The sequence below is a fragment of the Oncorhynchus keta genome, unplaced genomic scaffold (genome assembly GCF_023373465.1).
Source record: "Oncorhynchus keta strain PuntledgeMale-10-30-2019 unplaced genomic scaffold, Oket_V2 Un_contig_2103_pilon_pilon, whole genome shotgun sequence".
Classification (NCBI taxonomy): Eukaryota; Metazoa; Chordata; class Actinopteri; order Salmoniformes; family Salmonidae; genus Oncorhynchus; species Oncorhynchus keta.
This window is the reverse complement of record NW_026282282.1, coordinates 249896-267500: the sequence shown is the minus strand read 5'-3', so window position 1 is coordinate 267500 and position 17605 is coordinate 249896. Positions and strand designations below refer to the sequence as shown.

Genomic DNA, 17605 nt, shown 5'->3' with positions numbered 1-17605 from the left:
TTAATTAATTAATCATCCATCATTCATCCTTTCAGCCATTAATTAATTCATCCATCATTCATCCATTAATTAATTAATTCATCCATCATTCATCCATCCTTTCAGCCATTTATTAATCCATCCATCCATTCATCCTTTCATTCATTAATTAATCATCCATCATTCATCCTTTCAGCCATTTATTAATTAATCCATTATTAATCCTTTCAGCCATTATTAATTTGTCATCCATCATCCATCATCATCCTTTAGCCATTTATTAATTCATCATCCATCATCCTTTCAGCCATTAATTAATTCATCATCCATCATTCATCCTTTCAGCCATTAATTAATCATCCATCATTCATCCTTTCAGCCATTTTAATTAATCATCCATCATCCATCCTTTCAGCCATTAATTAATTTGTCATCCATCCATCATCCTTTCAGCCATTAATTAATCATCCATTATTCATCCTTTCAGCCATTAATTAATTTGTCATCCATCCATCATCATCCTTTCAGCCATTAATTATCATCCATCCATTCATCCTTTCAGCCATTAATTAATTTGTCCATCCATCCATCATCCTTTCAGCCATTAATTAATTCATCATCCATCATTCATCCTTTCAGCCATTAATTAATTCATCATCCATCATCCATTCATCCTTTCAGCCATTAATTCATCATCCATTATTCATCCTTTCAGCCATTAATTCATCCATCATTCATCCTTTCAGCCATTAATTCATCCATCCGTCTGTATATGACTGACTTATTCAACCACTTTGTCTTCTGACTAAATGTTGTTGTCTCCTCCAGGAAGTCTCAGGTCACGGTGGAATGTCTGACCCTCTGACTAAATGTTGTTGTCTCATCCAGGAAGTCTCAGGTCACGGTGGAATGTCTGACCCTCTGACTAAATGTTGTTGTCTCTCCAGGAAGTCTCAGGTCACGGTGGAATGTCTGACCCCTCTGACTAAATGTTGTTGTCTCCTTCCAGGAAGTCTCAGATCATGGTGGAATGTCTGACCCCTCTGACTAAATGTTGTTGTCTCATCCAGGAAGTCTCAGGTCACGGTGGAATGTCTGACCCTCTGACTAAATGTTGTTGTCTCCTCCAGGAAGTCTCAGGTCACGGTGGAATGTCTGACCCCTCTGACTAAATGTTGTTGTCTCCTCCAGGAAGTCTCAGGTCACGGTGGAATGTCTGACCCTCTGACTAAATGTTGTTGTCTCATCCAGGAAGTCTCAGGTCACGGTGGAATGTCTGACCCCTCTGACTAAATGTTGTTGTCTCCTCCAGGAAGTCTCAGGTCACGGTGGAATGTCTGACCCTCTGACTAAATGTTGTTGTCTCCTCCAGGAAGTCTCAGGTCACGGTGGAATGTCTGACCCTCTGACTAAATGTTGTTGTCTCCTCCAGGAACTCTCAGGTCACGGTGGAATGTCTGACCCCTCTGACTAAATGTTGTTGTCTCCTCCAGGAAGTCTCAGGTCACAGTGGAATGTCTGACCCCTCTGACTAAATGTTGTTGTCTCATCCAGGAAGTCTCAGGTCACGGTGGAATGTCTGACCCTCTGACTAAATGTTGTTGTCTCCTCCAGGAAGTCTCAGGTCATGGTGGAATGTCTGACCCTCTGACTAAATGTTGTTGTCTCATCCAGGAAGTCTCAGGTCACAGTGGAATGTCTGACCCCTCTGACTAAATGTTGTTGTCTCATCCAGGAAGTCTCAGGTCACGGTGGAATGTCTGACCCCTCTGACTAAATGTTGTCTCCTCCAGGAAGTCTCAGGTCACGGTGGAATGTCTGACCCCTCTGACTAAATGTTGTTGTCTCAGGTCCAATGGAAGTCTCATCCAGGAAGTCTCAGGTCACGGTGGAATGTCTGACCCCTGACTAAATGTTGTTGTCTCCTCCAGGAAGTCTCAGGTCACGGTGGAATGTCTGACCCTCTGACTAAATGTTGTTGTCTCTCCAGGAAGTCTCAGGTCACGGTGGAATGTCTGACCCCTCTGGAATGTCTAAATGTTGTTGTCTCCTCCAGGAAGTCTCAGGTCACGGTGGAATGTCTGACCCCTCTGACTAAATGTTGTTGTCTCCTCCAGGAAGTCTCAGGTCACGGTGGAATGTCTGACCCCTCTGACTAAATGTTGTTGTCTCCTCCAGGAAGTCTCAGGTCACGGTGGAATGTCTGACCCCTCTGACTAAATGTTGTTGTCTCATCCAGGAAGTCTCAGGTCACGGTGGAATGTCTGACCCTCTGACTAAATGTTGTTGTCTCCTCCAGGAAGTCTCAGGTCACGGTCTGACCCTCTGACTAAATGTGGAGGAAGTCTCAGATCACGGTTAATGTCTGACCCCTCTGACTAAATGTTGTTGTCTCCTCCAGGAAGTCTCAGGTCACGGTGGAATGTCTGACCCCTCTGACTAAATGTTGTTGTCTCATCCAGGAAGTCTCAGGTCACGGTGGAATGTCTGACCCTCTGACTAAATGTTGTTGAGGAAGTCTCAGGTCACGGTGGAATGTCTGACCCCTCTGACTAAATGTTGTTGTCTCCTCCAGGAAGTCTCAGGTCACGGTGGAATGTCTGACCCTCTGACTAAATGTTGTTGTCTCCTCCAGGAAGTCTCAGGTCACGGTGGAATGTCTGACCCCTCTGACTAAATGTTGTTGTCTCCTCCAGGAAGTCCTGATCACGGTGGAATGTCTGACCCCCTCTGACTAAATGTTGTTGTCTCCTCCAGGAAGTCTCAGGTCACGGTGGAATGTCTGACCCCTCTGACTAAATGTTGTTGTCTCATCCAGGAAGTCTCAGGTCACGGTGGAATGTCTGACCCTCTGACTAAATGTTGTTGTCTCCTCCAGGAAGTCTCAGGTCACGGTGGAATGTCTGACCCCTCTGACTAAATGTTGTTGTCTCCTCCAGGAAGTCTCTCATGGTGGAATGTCTGACCCTCTGACTAAATGTTGTTGTCTCCTCCAGGAACTCTCAGGTCACGGTGGAATGTCTACTTAAATGTTGTTGTCTCCTGGAAGTCTCAGGTCACGGTGGAATGTCTGACCCCTCTGATAAATGTTGTTGTCTCATCCAGGAAGTCTCAGGTCACGGTGGAATGTCTGACCCTCTGACTAAATGTTGTTGTCTCCTCCAGGAAGTCTCAGGTCATGGTGGAATGTCTGACCTTGCTGACTAAATGTTGTTGTCTCATCCAGGAAGTCTCAGGTCACGGTGGGAATGTCTGACCCCTCTGACTAAATGTTGTTGTCTATCCAGGAAGTTCAGGTCACGGTGGAATGTCTGACCCTCTGACTTGTCCCTCCAGGAAGTCTCAGGTCACGGTGGAATGTCTGAATTGTTGTCTCAGGTCCATCTCCATTGTTGTCTCATCCAGGAAGTCTCAGGTCACGGTGGAATGTCTGACCCCTCTGACTAAATGTTGTTGTCTCCTCCAGGAAGTCTCAGGTCACGGTGGAATGTCTGACCCTCTGACTAAATGGTTGTCTCCTCCAGGAAGTCTCAGGTCATGGTGGAATGTCTGACCCTCTGACTAAATGTTGTTGTCTCCTCCAGGAAGTCTCAGGTCACGGTGGAATGTCTGACCCCTCTGACTAAATGTTGTTGTCTCCTCCAGGAAGTCTCAGGTCACGGTGGAATGTCTGACCCCTCTGACTAAATGTTGTTGTCTCTTCCAGGAAGTCTCAGGTCACGGTGGAATGTCTGACCCCTCTGACTAAATGTTGTCTCCTCCAGGAAGTCTCAGGTCACGGTGGAATGTCTGACCCCTCTGACTAAATGTTGTTGTCTCCTCCAGGAAGTCTCAGGTCACGGTGGAATGTCTGACCCCTCTGACTAAATGTTGTTGTCTCCTCCAGGAAGTCTCAGGTCACGGTGGAATGTCTGAACTAAATGTTGTTGTCTCATCCAGGAAGTCTCAGGTCACGGTGGAATGTCTGACCCCTCTGACTAAATGTTGTTGTCTCATCCAGGAAGTCTCAGGTCACGGTGGAATGTCTGACCCTCTGACTAAATGTTGTTGTCTCTTCCAGGAAGTCTCAGGTCACGGTGGAATGTCTGACCCCTCTGACTAAATGTTGTTGTCTCCTCCAGGAAGTCTCAGGTCACGTGGAATGTCTGACCCCTCTGACTAAATGTTGTTGTCTCCTCCAGGAAGTCTCAGGTCACGGTGGAATGTCTGACCCTCTGACTAAATGTTGTTGTCTCATCCAGGAAGTCTCAGGTCACGGTGGAATGTCTGACCCCTCTGACTAAATGTTGTTGTCTCCTCCAGGAAGTCTCAGGTCACGTGGAATGTCTGACCCCTCTGACTAAATGTTGTTGTCTCCTCCAGGAAGTCTCAGGTCACGGTGGAATGTCTGACCCCTCTGACTAAATGTTGTTGTCTCTTCCAGGAAGTCTCATCACGGTGTGTCTGACCCCTCTGACTAAATGTTGTTGTCTCCTCCAGGAAGGGTCACGGTGGAATGTCTGACCCTCTGACTAAATGTTGTTGTCTCATCCAGGAACTCTCAGGTCACGGTGGAATGTCTGACCCCTGATTTCCGAGGAGACCTGGCAGCAGTGGAGAAGATCGCCCAATCAGGGCTGGACTTTACGCCCATAGAGGTACGGAATAGGTGACCCTATTCCCTATAGGGAATACTTGGGCACTTCATAGGGGGAATAGGGTGCACTTATTCCCTATACAGGGACTCCGTTTGACTCGGGGCCTGCACTTCATAGGGAATAGGGTGCACTTCCCTATACAGGGACGAGGGACTGGCACTTCACGTAGGGAATAGGGCTACGTTTGACTTGGGCCCATAGGGAACAGGGGGTCGTAGGGCTACACTGTTAGGACCCTGGTCAATATACCTCTACCTGTCTGTCTGCCTGTCTGTCTGTCTGTCTGGGAATAACTACCTGTCTGTCCGTCTGGTCTCGCACTTCTCGTCTGGTCTCTCGTCTAGGGGCTCTTCCCTGACCTGACCTGACCTGAAATGTAGCCTGGGTTCCAGTCTGTTTCTCCCATCATTCCAGTGCTCGTCATGACACCGAGTACAAGGAGTGGAATGTTAACACAACAGGTTCTGGATTCCAGGCTAATTTTTCCAGTGAACCGTATTTGCCCCCCCACGGTGCAGTGGGAAGGAGACGATGGACTGTCTTTGTTAAGAGGTTGTAATACCGACTTGACCAGCAGGTGGCATCAAAACGCCCCCATTTTTTAAATAGAAACTTGACTGTTGGACCACGTCTATCCTAGACAATAACCTTCATATAATGGACTCTGGTCCAACTTAGTGCACTTCATAGGGAATAGGGTGCACTTCATAGGGAATAGGGCGCATTCAAATGAAGTGCACTTCATAGGGAATAGGGTGCACTTCATAGGGAATAGGGTGCACTTCATAGGGAATAGGGTGCACTTCATAGGGAATAGGGTGCACTTCATAGGGAATAGGGTGCACTTCATAGGGAATAGGGTGCACTTCATAGGGAATAGGGTGCACTTCATAGGGAATAGGGTGCACTTCATAGGGAATAGGGTGCATGTCAAATGAAGTGCACTTCATAGGGAATAGGGTGCATGTCAAATGAAGTGCACTTCATAGGGAATAGGGTGCACTTCATAGGGAATAGGGTGCACTTCATAGGGAATAGGGTGCACTTATAGGGAATAGGGTGCACTTCATAGGGAATAGGGTGCACTTCATAGGGAATAGGGTGCACATCATAGGGAATAGGGCGCACTTCATAGGGAATAGGGTGCACTTCATAGGGAATAGGGTGCAGTTTAAATTAAGTGCACTTCATAGGGAATAGGGCGCACTTCATAGGGAATAGGGTGCATGTCAAATGAAGTGCACTTCATAGGGAATAGGGTGCACTTCATAGGGAATAGGGTGCACTTCATAGGAATAGGGTGCACTTCATAGGGAATAGGGTGCACTTCATAGGGAATAGGGTGCACTTCATAGGGAATAGGGTGCACTTCATAGGGAATAGGGTGCAGTTCAAATGAAGTGCACTTCATAGGGAATAGGGTGCACTTCATAGGGAATAGGGTGCAGTTTAAATTAAGTGCACTTCATAGGGAATAGGGTGCAGTTCAAATGAAGTGCACTTCATAGGGAATAGGGTGCATGTCAAATGAAGTGCACTTCATAGGAATAGGGTGCACTTCATAGGGAATAGGTGCACTTCATAGGGAATAGGGTGCACTTCATAGGAATAGGGTGCACTTCATAGGGAATAGGGTGCACTTCATAGGGAATAGGGTGTCAAATGAAGTGCACTTCATAGGGAATAGGGTGCATGGAATAGGGCAGTTTAAATTAAGTGCACTTCATAGGAATAGGGTGCAGTTCAAATGAAGTGCACTTCATAGGGAATAGGGTGCACTTCATAGGGAATAGGGTGCATGTCAAATGAAGTGCACTTCATAGGGAATAGAGTGCACTTCATAGGGAATAGGGTGCATGTCAAATGAAGTGCACTTCATAGGAATAGGGTGCATGTCAAATGAAGTGCACTTCATAGGGAATAGGGTGCATGTCAAATGAAGTGCACTTCATAGGGAATAGGGTGCATGTCAAATGAAGTGCACTTCATAGGGAATAGGGTGCATGTCAAATGAAGTGCACTTAATAGGGAATAGGGTGCATGTCAAATGAAGTTGTCATAGGGAATAGGGTGCATGTCAAATGAAGTGCACTTCATAGGGAATAGGGTGCATGTCAAATGAAGTGCATTTAGGGAATATTTGTCAAATGAAGTGCACTTCATAGGGAATAGGGTGCACTTCATAGGAATAGGGCACCATTTGGGGAAAATAAATTTTTAGTTCCCCTGAATACAGATCAGCACCAGAGGGACCGTCGAGTCTGAATATATTGTCCGTAACTTACTGACGGAAAATAAATCATTTATATTTTCTACAGATCGGCACCAGAGGGACCGTCGAGTCTGAATATATTGTCCGTAACTTACTGACGGAAAAGAAATCATTTATATTTTCTACAGATCGGCACCAGAGGGACCGTCGAGTCTGAATATATTGTCCGTAACTTACTGACGGAAAAGAAATCATTTATATTTTCTACAGATCGGCACCAGAGGAACCGTCGAGTCTGAATATATTGTCCGTAACTTACTGACGGAAAAGAAATCATTTATATTTTCTACAGATCGGCACCAGAGGGACCGTCGAGTCTGAATATATTGTCTGTAACTTACTGACGGAAAAGAAATCATTTATATTTTCTACAAATCGGCACCAGAGGAACCGTCGAGTCTGAATATATTGTCCGTAACTTACTGACGGAAAAGAAATCATTTATATTTTCTACAAATCAGCACCAGAGGAACCGTCGAGTCTGAATATATTGTCCGTAACTTACTGACGGAAAAGAAATCATTTATATTTTCTACAAATCAGCACCAGAGGAACCGTCGAGTCTGAATATATTGTCCGTAACTTACTGACGGAAAATAAATCATTTATATTTTCTACAGATCGGCACCAGAGGGACTGTCGAGTCTGAATATATTGTCCGTAACTTACTGACGGAAAAGAAATCATTTATATTTTCTACAAATCAGCACCAGAGGAACTGTCGAGTCTGAATATACTGTCCGTAACTTACTGACGGAAAATAAATAATTTATATTTTCTTTTATGACCTTTTGAACCCACAGACACGTCCGTGATCCGCGGGCGAACATCGACCAATCCCTGAATGTCCTGCGTCACGCCAAGGCCGTCAAACCAGACATTCTCACCAAGACCTCCATCATGTTGGGTCTCGGAGAGACGGACCGGCAGATTTATAACACACTGACTGGTACACACACACACACACACCTACACACACACACACGTCTGAGACGGACCGGCAGATTTATAACACACTGACCGGTACACACACACACACACACCTACACACACACACACATCTGAGACGGACCGACAGATTTATAACACACTGACCGTACACACACACACACACACACACACACACACACACACACACACACACACACACACACACACACACACACACACACACACACGTCTGGGAGAGACGGACCGGCAGATTTATAACACACTGACCGGTACACACACACACACACACACACACACACACACACACACACACACGTCTGGGAGAGACGAACAGATATGATATATTTGTAACCAGTAACGGTGTTGTTGTTGTTGTTGTTGTTGACAGAGCTGAGAGAGGCAGGAGTGGATTGTCTAACACTGGGACAGTACATGCAGCCCACTAAACGCCACCTCAAGGTACAACACACACAACACACACACACCACACACACACACACACACACACAGCCAACCACCCAGGCAGCAGGATTTCAGTTCAGAATGTGTGTGTGTGTGTGTGTGTGTGTGTGTGTGTGTGTGTGTGGTGTGTGTGTGTGTGTGTGTGTGGTGTGTGTGTGTGTGTGTGTGTGTGTGTGTGTGTGTGTGTGTGCAGGTGGAGGAGTATGTAACTCCTGAGAGGTTTGTCCACTGGGAGGAGGTGGGGAAGGAGATGGGATTCGTCTACACAGCCAGCGGACCCTTAGTGCGCTCCTCATACAAAGCAGGTGAGACCCTCACAGAGACCCACACAGAGACCCACACAGAGACCCACACAGAGACCCACACAGAGACCCACACAGAGACCCACACAGAGACCCACACAGAGACCCACACAGAGACCCACACAGAGACCCACACATACAAAGCAGGTGAGACGCACGGAGACCCACACAGAGACCCTCACAGAGACCCTCACAGAGACCCTCACAGAGACCCTCACAGAGACCCTCACAGAGACCCTCACAGAGACCCTCACAGAGACCCACAGAGACACAGAGACCCACACAGAGACCCACACAGAGACCCACACAGAGACCCACACAGAGACCCACACATACAAAGCAGGTGAGACGCACGGAGACCCACACAGAGACCCACACAGAGACCCACACAGAGACCCTCACAGAGACCCTCACAGAGACCCTCAGAGACCCTCACAGAGACCCACACAGAGACCCTCACAGAGACCCTCACAGAGACCCTCACAGAGACCCTCACAGAGACCCACACAGAGACCCACACAGAGACCCACACAGACACACAGAGACCCTCACAGAGACCCACACAGAGACCCACACAGAGACCCACACACAGACCCACACAGAGACCCACACAGAGACCCACACAGAGACCCACACAGAGACCCACACAGAGACCCACACAGAGACCCACACAGAGACCCACACAGAGACCCACACAGAGACCCACACAGAGACCCACACATACAAAGCAGGTAAGACGCACGGAGACCCACACAGAGACCCACACAGAGACCCACACAGAGACCCACACAGAGACCCACACAGAGACCCACACAGAGACCCACACAGAGACCCACACAGAGACCCACACAGAGACCCACACAGAGACCCACACAGAGACCCACACAGAGACTCGGAGACCCACACAGAGACCCACACAGAGACCCACACAGAGACCCACACAGAGACCCACACAGAGACCCACACAGAGACCCACACAGAGACTCGGAGACCCACACAGAGACCCACACAGAGACCCACACAGAGACCCACACAGAGACCCACACAGAGACCCAGACACACACACTCCTCTCATTCTCCACCCCTCTCATTCTCCACCCCTCTCATTCTCCACCCCTCTCATTCTCCACCCCTCTCATTCTCCTCTCCACTCTCTCTTCTCTCCATTCTCCTCTCATTCTCCACTCCTCTCATTCTCCACTCCATTCTCCTCTCCACTCCTCTCATTCTTCACCCCTCTTCTCATTCTCCACTCCTCTCATTCTCCTCTCCACTCCATTCTGCACTCCTCTCCATTCTCCACCCCTCTCATTCTCCACCCCTCTCATTCTCCACCCCTCTCATTCTCCACTCCACTCCATTCTCCACCCCTCTCCTCTCATTCTCCACCCCTCTCCTCTCCTCTCATTCTCCACTCCTCTCATTCTCCTCTCTCTCTCTCCTCTCCTCTCCTCTCTCCTCTCCTCTCCTCTCCACTCCTCTCCACTCCCTCCACTCATTCTCCTCTCCTCTCCTCTCCACTCCTCTCCACTCATTCTCCTCTCCTCTCCTCTCCACTCATTCTCCTCTCCTCTCCACTCATTCTCCTCTCCACTCCATTCTCCTCTCCACTCCATTCTCCTCTCCTCTCCTCTCCACTCATTCTCCTCTCCTCTCCTCTCCTCTCCTCTCCACTCATTCTCCTCTCCTCTCTCTCTCCTCTCCTCATTCTCCTCTCCACTCATTCTCCTCTCCTCTCATTCTCCTCTCCTCTCCACTCATTCTCCTCTCCTCTCCACTCATTCTCCTCTCCTCTCCACTCATTCTCCTCTCCTCTCCTCTCCTCTCCTCTCCTCTCCCTCTCCTCTCATTTCCACTCATTCTCCTCTCCTCTCCTCTCTCCACTCATTCTCCTCTCCACTCATTCTCCTCTCCTCTCCTCTCCACTCATTCTCCTCTCCTCTCCTCTCCACTCATTCTCCTCTCCTCTCCATTCTCATTCTCCTCTCCTCTCTCCTCTCCTCTCCTCTCCTCTCTCCTCTCATTTCCACTCATTCTCCTCTCCTCTCCTCTCCTCTCCACTCATTCTCCTCTCCTCTCCTCTCATTTCCACTCATTCTCCTCTCCTCTCCTCTCCTCTCCACTCCACTCCACTCCACTCCACTCCACTCCTCTCCTCTCCCAGGTGAGTTCTTCCTGAAGAATCTGTTAGAGAAGAGGAAGGCAGCGGCAGAATAACCTGATCACCTGGACTCACCTTTACCTGAATCCTGACGTCTCCTCCTTTCAGAGGCCTCTCTCCCTCCATAAAGCTACTCTAGATACACTATATAATATACTACAATATCTACAATAGAAAGTTCTCCGATCCAGAATATGAGCTACTACAGGACTCTGTTCATGTTGATGTCTCTGTACATTATAACCAGTGATGTAGTGGGGGGGGTAAATACCTGGGAAGATAAAGGGGGTAATTACCTGGGAAGATAAAGGGGGGTAATTACCTGGGAAGATAAAGGGGTAAAGATTACCTGGGAAGATTAGGGGAAGTAATAATACCTGGGAAGATAAAGGGGGGTAATTACCTGGGAAGATAAAGGGGGGTAATTACCTGGGAAGATGAAGGGGGGTAATTACCTGGGAAGATAAAGGGGGGGAATTACCTGGGAAGATAAAGGGGGTAATTACCTGGGAAGATAAAGGGGGGTAATTACCTGGGAAGACAAAGGGGGTAATTACCTGGGAAGATAAAGGGGGTAATTACCTGGGAAGATAAAGGGGGGTAATTACCTGGGAAGACAAAGGGGGGTAATTACCTGGGAAGATAAAGGGGGGGGGGTAATTACCTGGGAAGATAAAGGGGGACAGGGGGTAATTACCTGGGAAGACAAAGGGGGGTAATTACCTGGGAAGACAAAGGGGGGTAATTATCTGGGAAGACAAAGGGGGTAATTACCTGGGAAGATAAAGGGGGGCAATTACCTGGGAAGACAAAGGGGGGTCGACCCTCCACTCCACCACAGGCTATAGATGTATGATCCCTACCAGTCAGCAACACACACATTCACACAGTCAACCTGAGTTGACCAACGCATCAGGAGGGTAGCCAGAGAACGGTCCCCGATACCCTATATAGTGGACTACTGGCCCCCTATTCACTACCAGTCAGCAACACACACATTCACACAGTCAACCTGAGTTGACCAACGCATCAGGAGGGTAGAGGGGGACCACTTACGGTTGGGCAATACACCACTTAAAGAAGGAAGGTGTTTGGGGGGGGTTGTTGGAATGGCAGTCCCAGATGCCATCCTATTCACTACTAGTAGTCCACTATATAGGGGGCCAGTAGTCCACTATATAGGGAATAGGGGGCCAGTCGTCCACTATATAGGGAATAGGGGGCCAGTAGTCCACTATATAGGGAATAGGGGGCCAGTAGTCCACTATAAAGGGAATAGGGGGCCAGTAGTCCACTATATAGGGAATAGGGGGCCAGTAGTCCACTATATAGGGAATAGGGGGCCAGTAGTCCACTATATAGGGAATAGGGGGCCAGTAGTCCACTATATAGGGAATAGGGGGCCAGTAGTCCACTATATAGGGAATAGGGGGCCAGTAGTCCACTATATAGGGAATAGGGGGCCAGTAGTCCACTATATAGGGTATCGGGGGCCCTTTTGAGACGAAGCCAGAGAACGGTCCCAGTTTTAACTCCCCAACACAATAATTCGATTATTGACATGATACTCGGATGAGAGAGAATGACTTGAGGGGTTGCTATGTGATCGGTGTGTTGCTATGTGATCGGTGTGTTGCTATGTGACTTGGAGTGTTGCTATGTGATCGGTGTGTTTTATAATGACTGTTGTACATTAAAAGTATTAAATCATGGCTTATCATTCCAGTGTGTGTGTGTGTGTGTGTGTGTGTGTGTGTGTGTGTGTGATTGGAGCAATATGAATCTAGTGGGTTAATGGACAGACTGAATACGTACCACAAAGCACCCTATTCCCTATGTAGTGCACTAGATAGGGAATAAGGAACTAGGGCCCATAGTGCACTAGATAGGGAATAAGGAACTAGGGCCCATAGTGCACTAGATAGGGAATAAGGAACTAGGGCCCATAGTGCACTAGATAAGGAACTAGGGCCCATAGTGCACTAGATAGGGAATAAGGAACTAGGGCCCATAGAGCACTAGATAGGGAATAAGGAACTAGGGCCCATAGTGCACTAGATAGGGAATAAGGAACTAGGGCCCATAGTGCACTAGATAGGGAATAAGGAACTAGGGCCCATAGTGCACTAGATAGGGAATAAGGAACTAGGACCCATAGTGCACTAGGTAGGGAATAAGGAACTAGGGCCCATAGTGCACTAGGTAGGGAATAAGGAACTAGGGCCCACTAGATAGGCAATTAGGAACTAGGGCCCATAGGCACTAGATAGGGAATAAGGAACTAGGGCCCATAGTGCACTAGATAGGGAATAAGGAACTAGGGCCCATAGTGCACTAGATAAGGAACTAGGGCCCATAGTGCACTAGATAGGGAATAAGGAACTAGGGCCCATAGTGCACTAGATAGGGAATAAGGAACTAGGGCCCATAGTGCACTAGATAGGCAATAAGGAACTAGGGCCCATAGTGCACTAGATAGGGAAAAAGGAACTAGGGCCCATAGTGCACTAGATAGGGAATAAGGAACTAGGGCCCATAGTGCACTAGATAGGCACTATAGGGAATAAGGAACTAGGGCCCATAGTGCACTAGATAGGCAATAAGGAACTAGGGCCCATAGTGCACTAGATAGGGAATAAGGAACTAGGGCCCATAGTGCACTAGATAGGGAATAGGGCCCAGGAACTAGGGCCCATAGTGCACTAGATAGGCAATAAGGAACTAGGGCCCATAGTGCACTAGATAGGCAATAAGGAACTAGGGCCCATAGTGATAGGGAATAAGGAACACCCATAGACTAGATAAGGAATAAGGAACTAGGGCCCATAGTGCACTAGATAAGGAACTAGGGCCCATAGTGCACTAGATAGGGAATAAGGAACTAGGGCCCATAGTGCACTAGATAGGGAATAAGGAACTAGGGCCCATAGTGCACTAGATAGGCAATAAGGAACTAGGGCCCATAGTGCACTAGATAGGGAATAAGGAACTAGGGCCCATAGTGCACTAGATAGGGAATAAGGAACTAGGGCCCATAGTGCACTAGATAGGGCCCATATACTAGATAGAACTAGGGCCCATAGTGCACTAGATAGGGAATAAGGAACTAGGGCCCATAGTGCACTAGATAGGCAATAAGGAACTAGGGCCCATAGTGCACTAGATAGGGAATAAGGAACTAGGGCCCATAGTGCACTAGATAGGGAATAAGGAACTAGGGCCCATAGTGCACTAGATAGGGAATAAGGAACTAGGGCCCATAGTGCACTAGATAGGGAATAAGGAACTAGGGCCCATAGTGCACTAGATAGGGAATAAGGAACTAGGGCCCATAGTGCACTAGATAAGGAACTAGGGAACCCCATAGTGCACTAGATAGGGAATAAGGAACTAGGGCCCATAGTGCACTAGATAGGGAATAAGGAACTAGGGCCCATAGTGCACTAGATAGGAATAAGGAACTAGGGCCCATAGTGCACTAGATAGGGAATAAGGAACTAGGGCCCATAGTGCACTAGATAGGGAATAAGGAACTAGGGCCCATAGTGCACTAGATAGGCAATAAGGAACTAGGGCCCATAGTGCACTAGATAGGGAATAAGGAACTAGGGCCCATAGTGCACTAGATAGGGAATAAGGAACTAGGGCCCATAGTGCACTAGATAGGGAATAAGGAACTAGGGCCCATAGTGCACTAGATAGGGGCCCAAGTGCACTAGATAGGCAACTAGGGCCCATAGTGCACTAGATAGGGAATAAGGAACTAGGGCCCATAGTGCACTAGATGAGAATAAGGAACTAGGGCCCATAGTGCACTAGATAGGGAATAAGGAACTAGGGCCCATAGTGCACTAGATAGGGAATAAGGAACTAGGGCCCATAGTGCACTAGATAGGGAATAAGGAACTAGGGCCCATAGTGCACTAGAATAAGGAACTAGGGCCCATAGTGCACTAGATAGGAACTAGGGAACTAGGGCCCATAGTGCACTAGATAGGGAATAAGGAACTAGGGCCCACTAGATAGCAATAAGGAACTAGGGCCCAATACTAGGAACTAGGGCCCATAGTGCACTAGATAGGGAATAAGGAACTAGGGGGCCCATAGTGCACTAGATAGGGAATAAGGAACTAGGGCCCATAGTGCACTAGATAGGGAATAAGGAACTAGGGCCCATAGTGCACTAGATAGGGAATAAGGAACTAGGGCCCATAGTGCACTAGATAGGGAATAAGGAAACTAGGGCCCATAGTGCACTAGATAGGGAATAAGGAACTAGGGCCCATAGTGCACTAGATAGGGAATAAGGAACTAGGGCCCATAGTGCACTAGATAGGGAATAAGGAACTAGGGCCCATAGTGCACTAGATAGGGAATAAGGAACTAGGGCCCATAGTGCACTAGATAGGGAATAAGGAACTAGGGCCCAAGTGCACTAGATAGGGAATAAGGAACTAGGGCCCATAGTGCACTAGATAGGGGAATAAGGAACTAGGGCCCATAGTGCACTAGATAGGGAATAAGGAACTAGGGCCCATAGTGCACTAGATAGGGAATAAGGAACTAGGGCCCATAGTGCACTAGATAGGGAATAAGGAACTAGGGCCCATAGTGCACTAGATAGGGAATAAGGAACTAGGGCCCATAGTGCACTAGATAGGAATAAGGAACTAGGGCCCATAGTGCACTAGATAGGGAATAAGGAACTAGGGCCCATAGTGCACTAGATAGGGAATAAGGAACTAGGTCCCATAGTGCACTAGATAGGGAATAAGGAAACTAGGGCCCATAGTGCACTAGATAGGGAATAAGGAACTAGGGCCCATAGTGCACTAGATAGGGAATAAGGAACTAGGGGCCCATAGTGCACTAGATAGGGAATAAGGAACTAGGGCCCATAGTGCACTAGATAGGGAATAAGGAACTAGGGCCCATAGTGCACTAGATAGGCAATAAGGAACTAGGGCCCATAGTGCACTAGATAGGGAATAAGGAACTAGGGCCCATAGTGCACTAGATAGGCAATAAGGAACTAGGGCCCATAGTGCACTAGATAGGGAATAAGGAACTAGGGCCCATAGTGCACTAGATAGGGAATAAGGAACTAGGGCCCATAGTGCACTAGATCGGGAAAAAGCAACTAGGCAATAAGGAACTAGGGCCCATAGTGCACTAGATAGGGAATAAGGAACTAGGGCCCATAGATGGGACTAGATAGGCAATAAGGAACTAGGGCCCATAGTGCACTAGATAGGGAATAAGGAACTAGGGCCCATAGTGCACTAGATAGGGAATAAGGAACTAGGGCCCATAGTGCACTAGATAGGGAATAAGGAACTAGGGCCCATAGTGCACTAGATAGGGAATAAGGAACTAGGGCCCATAGTGCACTAGATAGGGCAATAAGGAACTAGGGCCCAATAATAAGGAATAAGAACTAGGGCCCATAGTGCACTAGATAGGGAATAAGGAACTAGGGCCCATAGTGCACTAGATAGGGAATAAGGAACTAGGGCCCATAGTGCACTAGATAGGGAATAAGGAACTAGGGCCCATAGTGCACTAGATAGGGAATAAGGAACTAGGGCCCATAGTGCACTAGATAGGGAATAAGGAACTAGGGCCCATAGTGCACTAGATAGGGAATAAGGAACTAGGGCCCATAGTGCACTAGATAGGGAATAAGGAACTAGGGCCCATAGTGCACTAGATAGGGAATAAGGAACTAGGGCCCATAGTGCACTAGATAGGGAATAGGGCCCAACTAGGGCCCATAGTGCACTAGATAGGGAATAAGGAACTAGGGCCCATAGTGCACTAGATAGGGAATAAGGAACTAGGGCCCATAGTGCACTAGATAGGGAATAAGGAACTAGGGCCCATAGTGCACTAGATAGGGAATAAGGAACTAGGGCCCATAGATAGCTAGATAGGGAATAAGGAACTAGGGCCCATAGATAGGGAATAAGGAACTAGGGCCCATAGTGCACTAGATAGGGAATAAGGAACTAGGGCCCATAGTGCACCCATAGATAGGGAATAAGGAACTAGGGCCCATAGTGCACTAGATAGGGAATAAGGAACTAGGGCCCATAGTGCACTAGATAGGGAATAAGGAACTAGGGCCCATAGTGCACTAGATAGGGAATAAGGAACTAGGGCCCATAGTGCACTAGATAGGGAATAAGGAACTAGGGCCCATAGTGCACTAGATAGGGAATAAGGAACTAGGGCCCATAGTGCACTAGATAGGGAATAAGGAACTAGGGCCCATAGTGCACTAGATAGGGAATAAGGAACTAGGGCCCATAGTGCACTAGATAGGAATAAGGAACTAGGGCCCATAGTGCACTAGATAGGGAATAAGGAACTAGGGCCCATAGTGCACTAGATAGGGAATAAGGAACTAGGGCCCATAGTGCACTAGATAGGGAATAAGGAACTAGGGCCCATAGTGCACTAGATAGGCAATAAGGAACTAGGGCCCATAGTGCACTAGATAGGGAATAAGGAACTAGGGCCCATAGTGCACTAGATAGGGAATAAGGAACTAGGGCCCATAGTGCACTAGATAGGGAATAAGGAACTAGGGCCCATAGTGCACTAGAACTAGTGGAAATAAGGAACTAGGGCCCATAGTGCACTAGATAGGGAATAAGGAACTAGGGCCCATAGTGCACTAGATAGGCAATAAGGAACTAGGGCCCATAGTGCACTAGATAGGGAATAAGGAACTAGGGCCCATAGTGCACTAGATAGGGAATAAGGAACTAGGGCCCATAGTGCACTAGATAGGGAATAAGGAACTAGGGCCCATAGTGCACTAGATAGGGAATAAGGA

General features: G+C 47.8%; 1 protein-coding gene and 3 long non-coding RNA genes across 13 annotated transcripts; 2 read left to right on the top strand and 2 right to left on the bottom strand.

Moving 5' to 3' along the window:
• Positions 1 to 783: 783 nt before the first annotated feature.
• Positions 784 to 3676, bottom strand: LOC127920878 (uncharacterized). Its single transcript, XR_008107736.1, has 3 exons — positions 3534 to 3676; positions 1080 to 1201; positions 784 to 838 (listed from the first exon to the last, which is right to left on the bottom strand). It is a non-coding gene; the product is annotated as an uncharacterized LOC127920878 (long non-coding RNA).
• LOC127920877 (uncharacterized) lies at positions 1082 to 4410 on the top strand. 6 transcript variants are annotated; one of them, XR_008107734.1, is made up of 7 exons: positions 1082 to 1180; positions 2046 to 2228; positions 2391 to 2451; positions 3395 to 3455; positions 3754 to 3875; positions 3929 to 3989; positions 4231 to 4285. It is a non-coding gene; the product is annotated as an uncharacterized LOC127920877 (long non-coding RNA). The 6 variants fall into 6 exon arrangements; XR_008107730.1 differs by lacking the exons at positions 2391 to 2451; positions 3929 to 3989; positions 4231 to 4285 and adding an exon at positions 4352 to 4410; XR_008107732.1 differs by lacking the exons at positions 2391 to 2451; positions 3929 to 3989 and having other exon boundaries at positions 4231 to 4296.
• Positions 4411 to 4439: 29 nt separating this feature from the next.
• Positions 4440 to 10834, top strand: LOC127920874 (lipoyl synthase, mitochondrial-like). The gene is made up of 6 exons (XM_052504902.1): positions 4440 to 4444; positions 4514 to 4627; positions 7692 to 7837; positions 8228 to 8298; positions 8495 to 8606; positions 10768 to 10834. The coding sequence occupies exons 1-6, from the start codon at positions 4440 to 4442 to the stop codon at positions 10818 to 10820; spliced, it is 501 nt and encodes a 166-aa protein (XP_052360862.1). The 3' UTR covers positions 10821 to 10834.
• Positions 10835 to 10865: 31 nt separating this feature from the next.
• Positions 10866 to 12493, bottom strand: LOC127920876 (uncharacterized). Of its 5 annotated transcripts, none has more exons than XR_008107728.1 (5): positions 11565 to 12493; positions 11347 to 11398; positions 11271 to 11296; positions 11142 to 11193; positions 10866 to 11086 (listed from the first exon to the last, which is right to left on the bottom strand). It is a non-coding gene; the product is annotated as an uncharacterized LOC127920876 (long non-coding RNA). The 5 variants fall into 5 exon arrangements; XR_008107726.1 differs by lacking the exon at positions 11271 to 11296 and having other exon boundaries at positions 11565 to 11659; positions 11777 to 12493; XR_008107729.1 differs by lacking the exon at positions 11142 to 11193.
• Positions 12494 to 17605: the final 5112 nt, after the last annotated feature.

Coding starts and splice junctions, on each gene's coding strand:
- LOC127920874 (XM_052504902.1), top strand. Junction 7,838..8,227: donor GATTTATAACACACTGACTG/GTACACACACAC, acceptor TGTTGTTGACAG/AGCTGAGAGAGGCAGGAGTG. Junction 8,299..8,494: donor CCACTAAACGCCACCTCAAG/GTACAACACACA, acceptor GTGTGTGTGCAG/GTGGAGGAGTATGTAACTCC.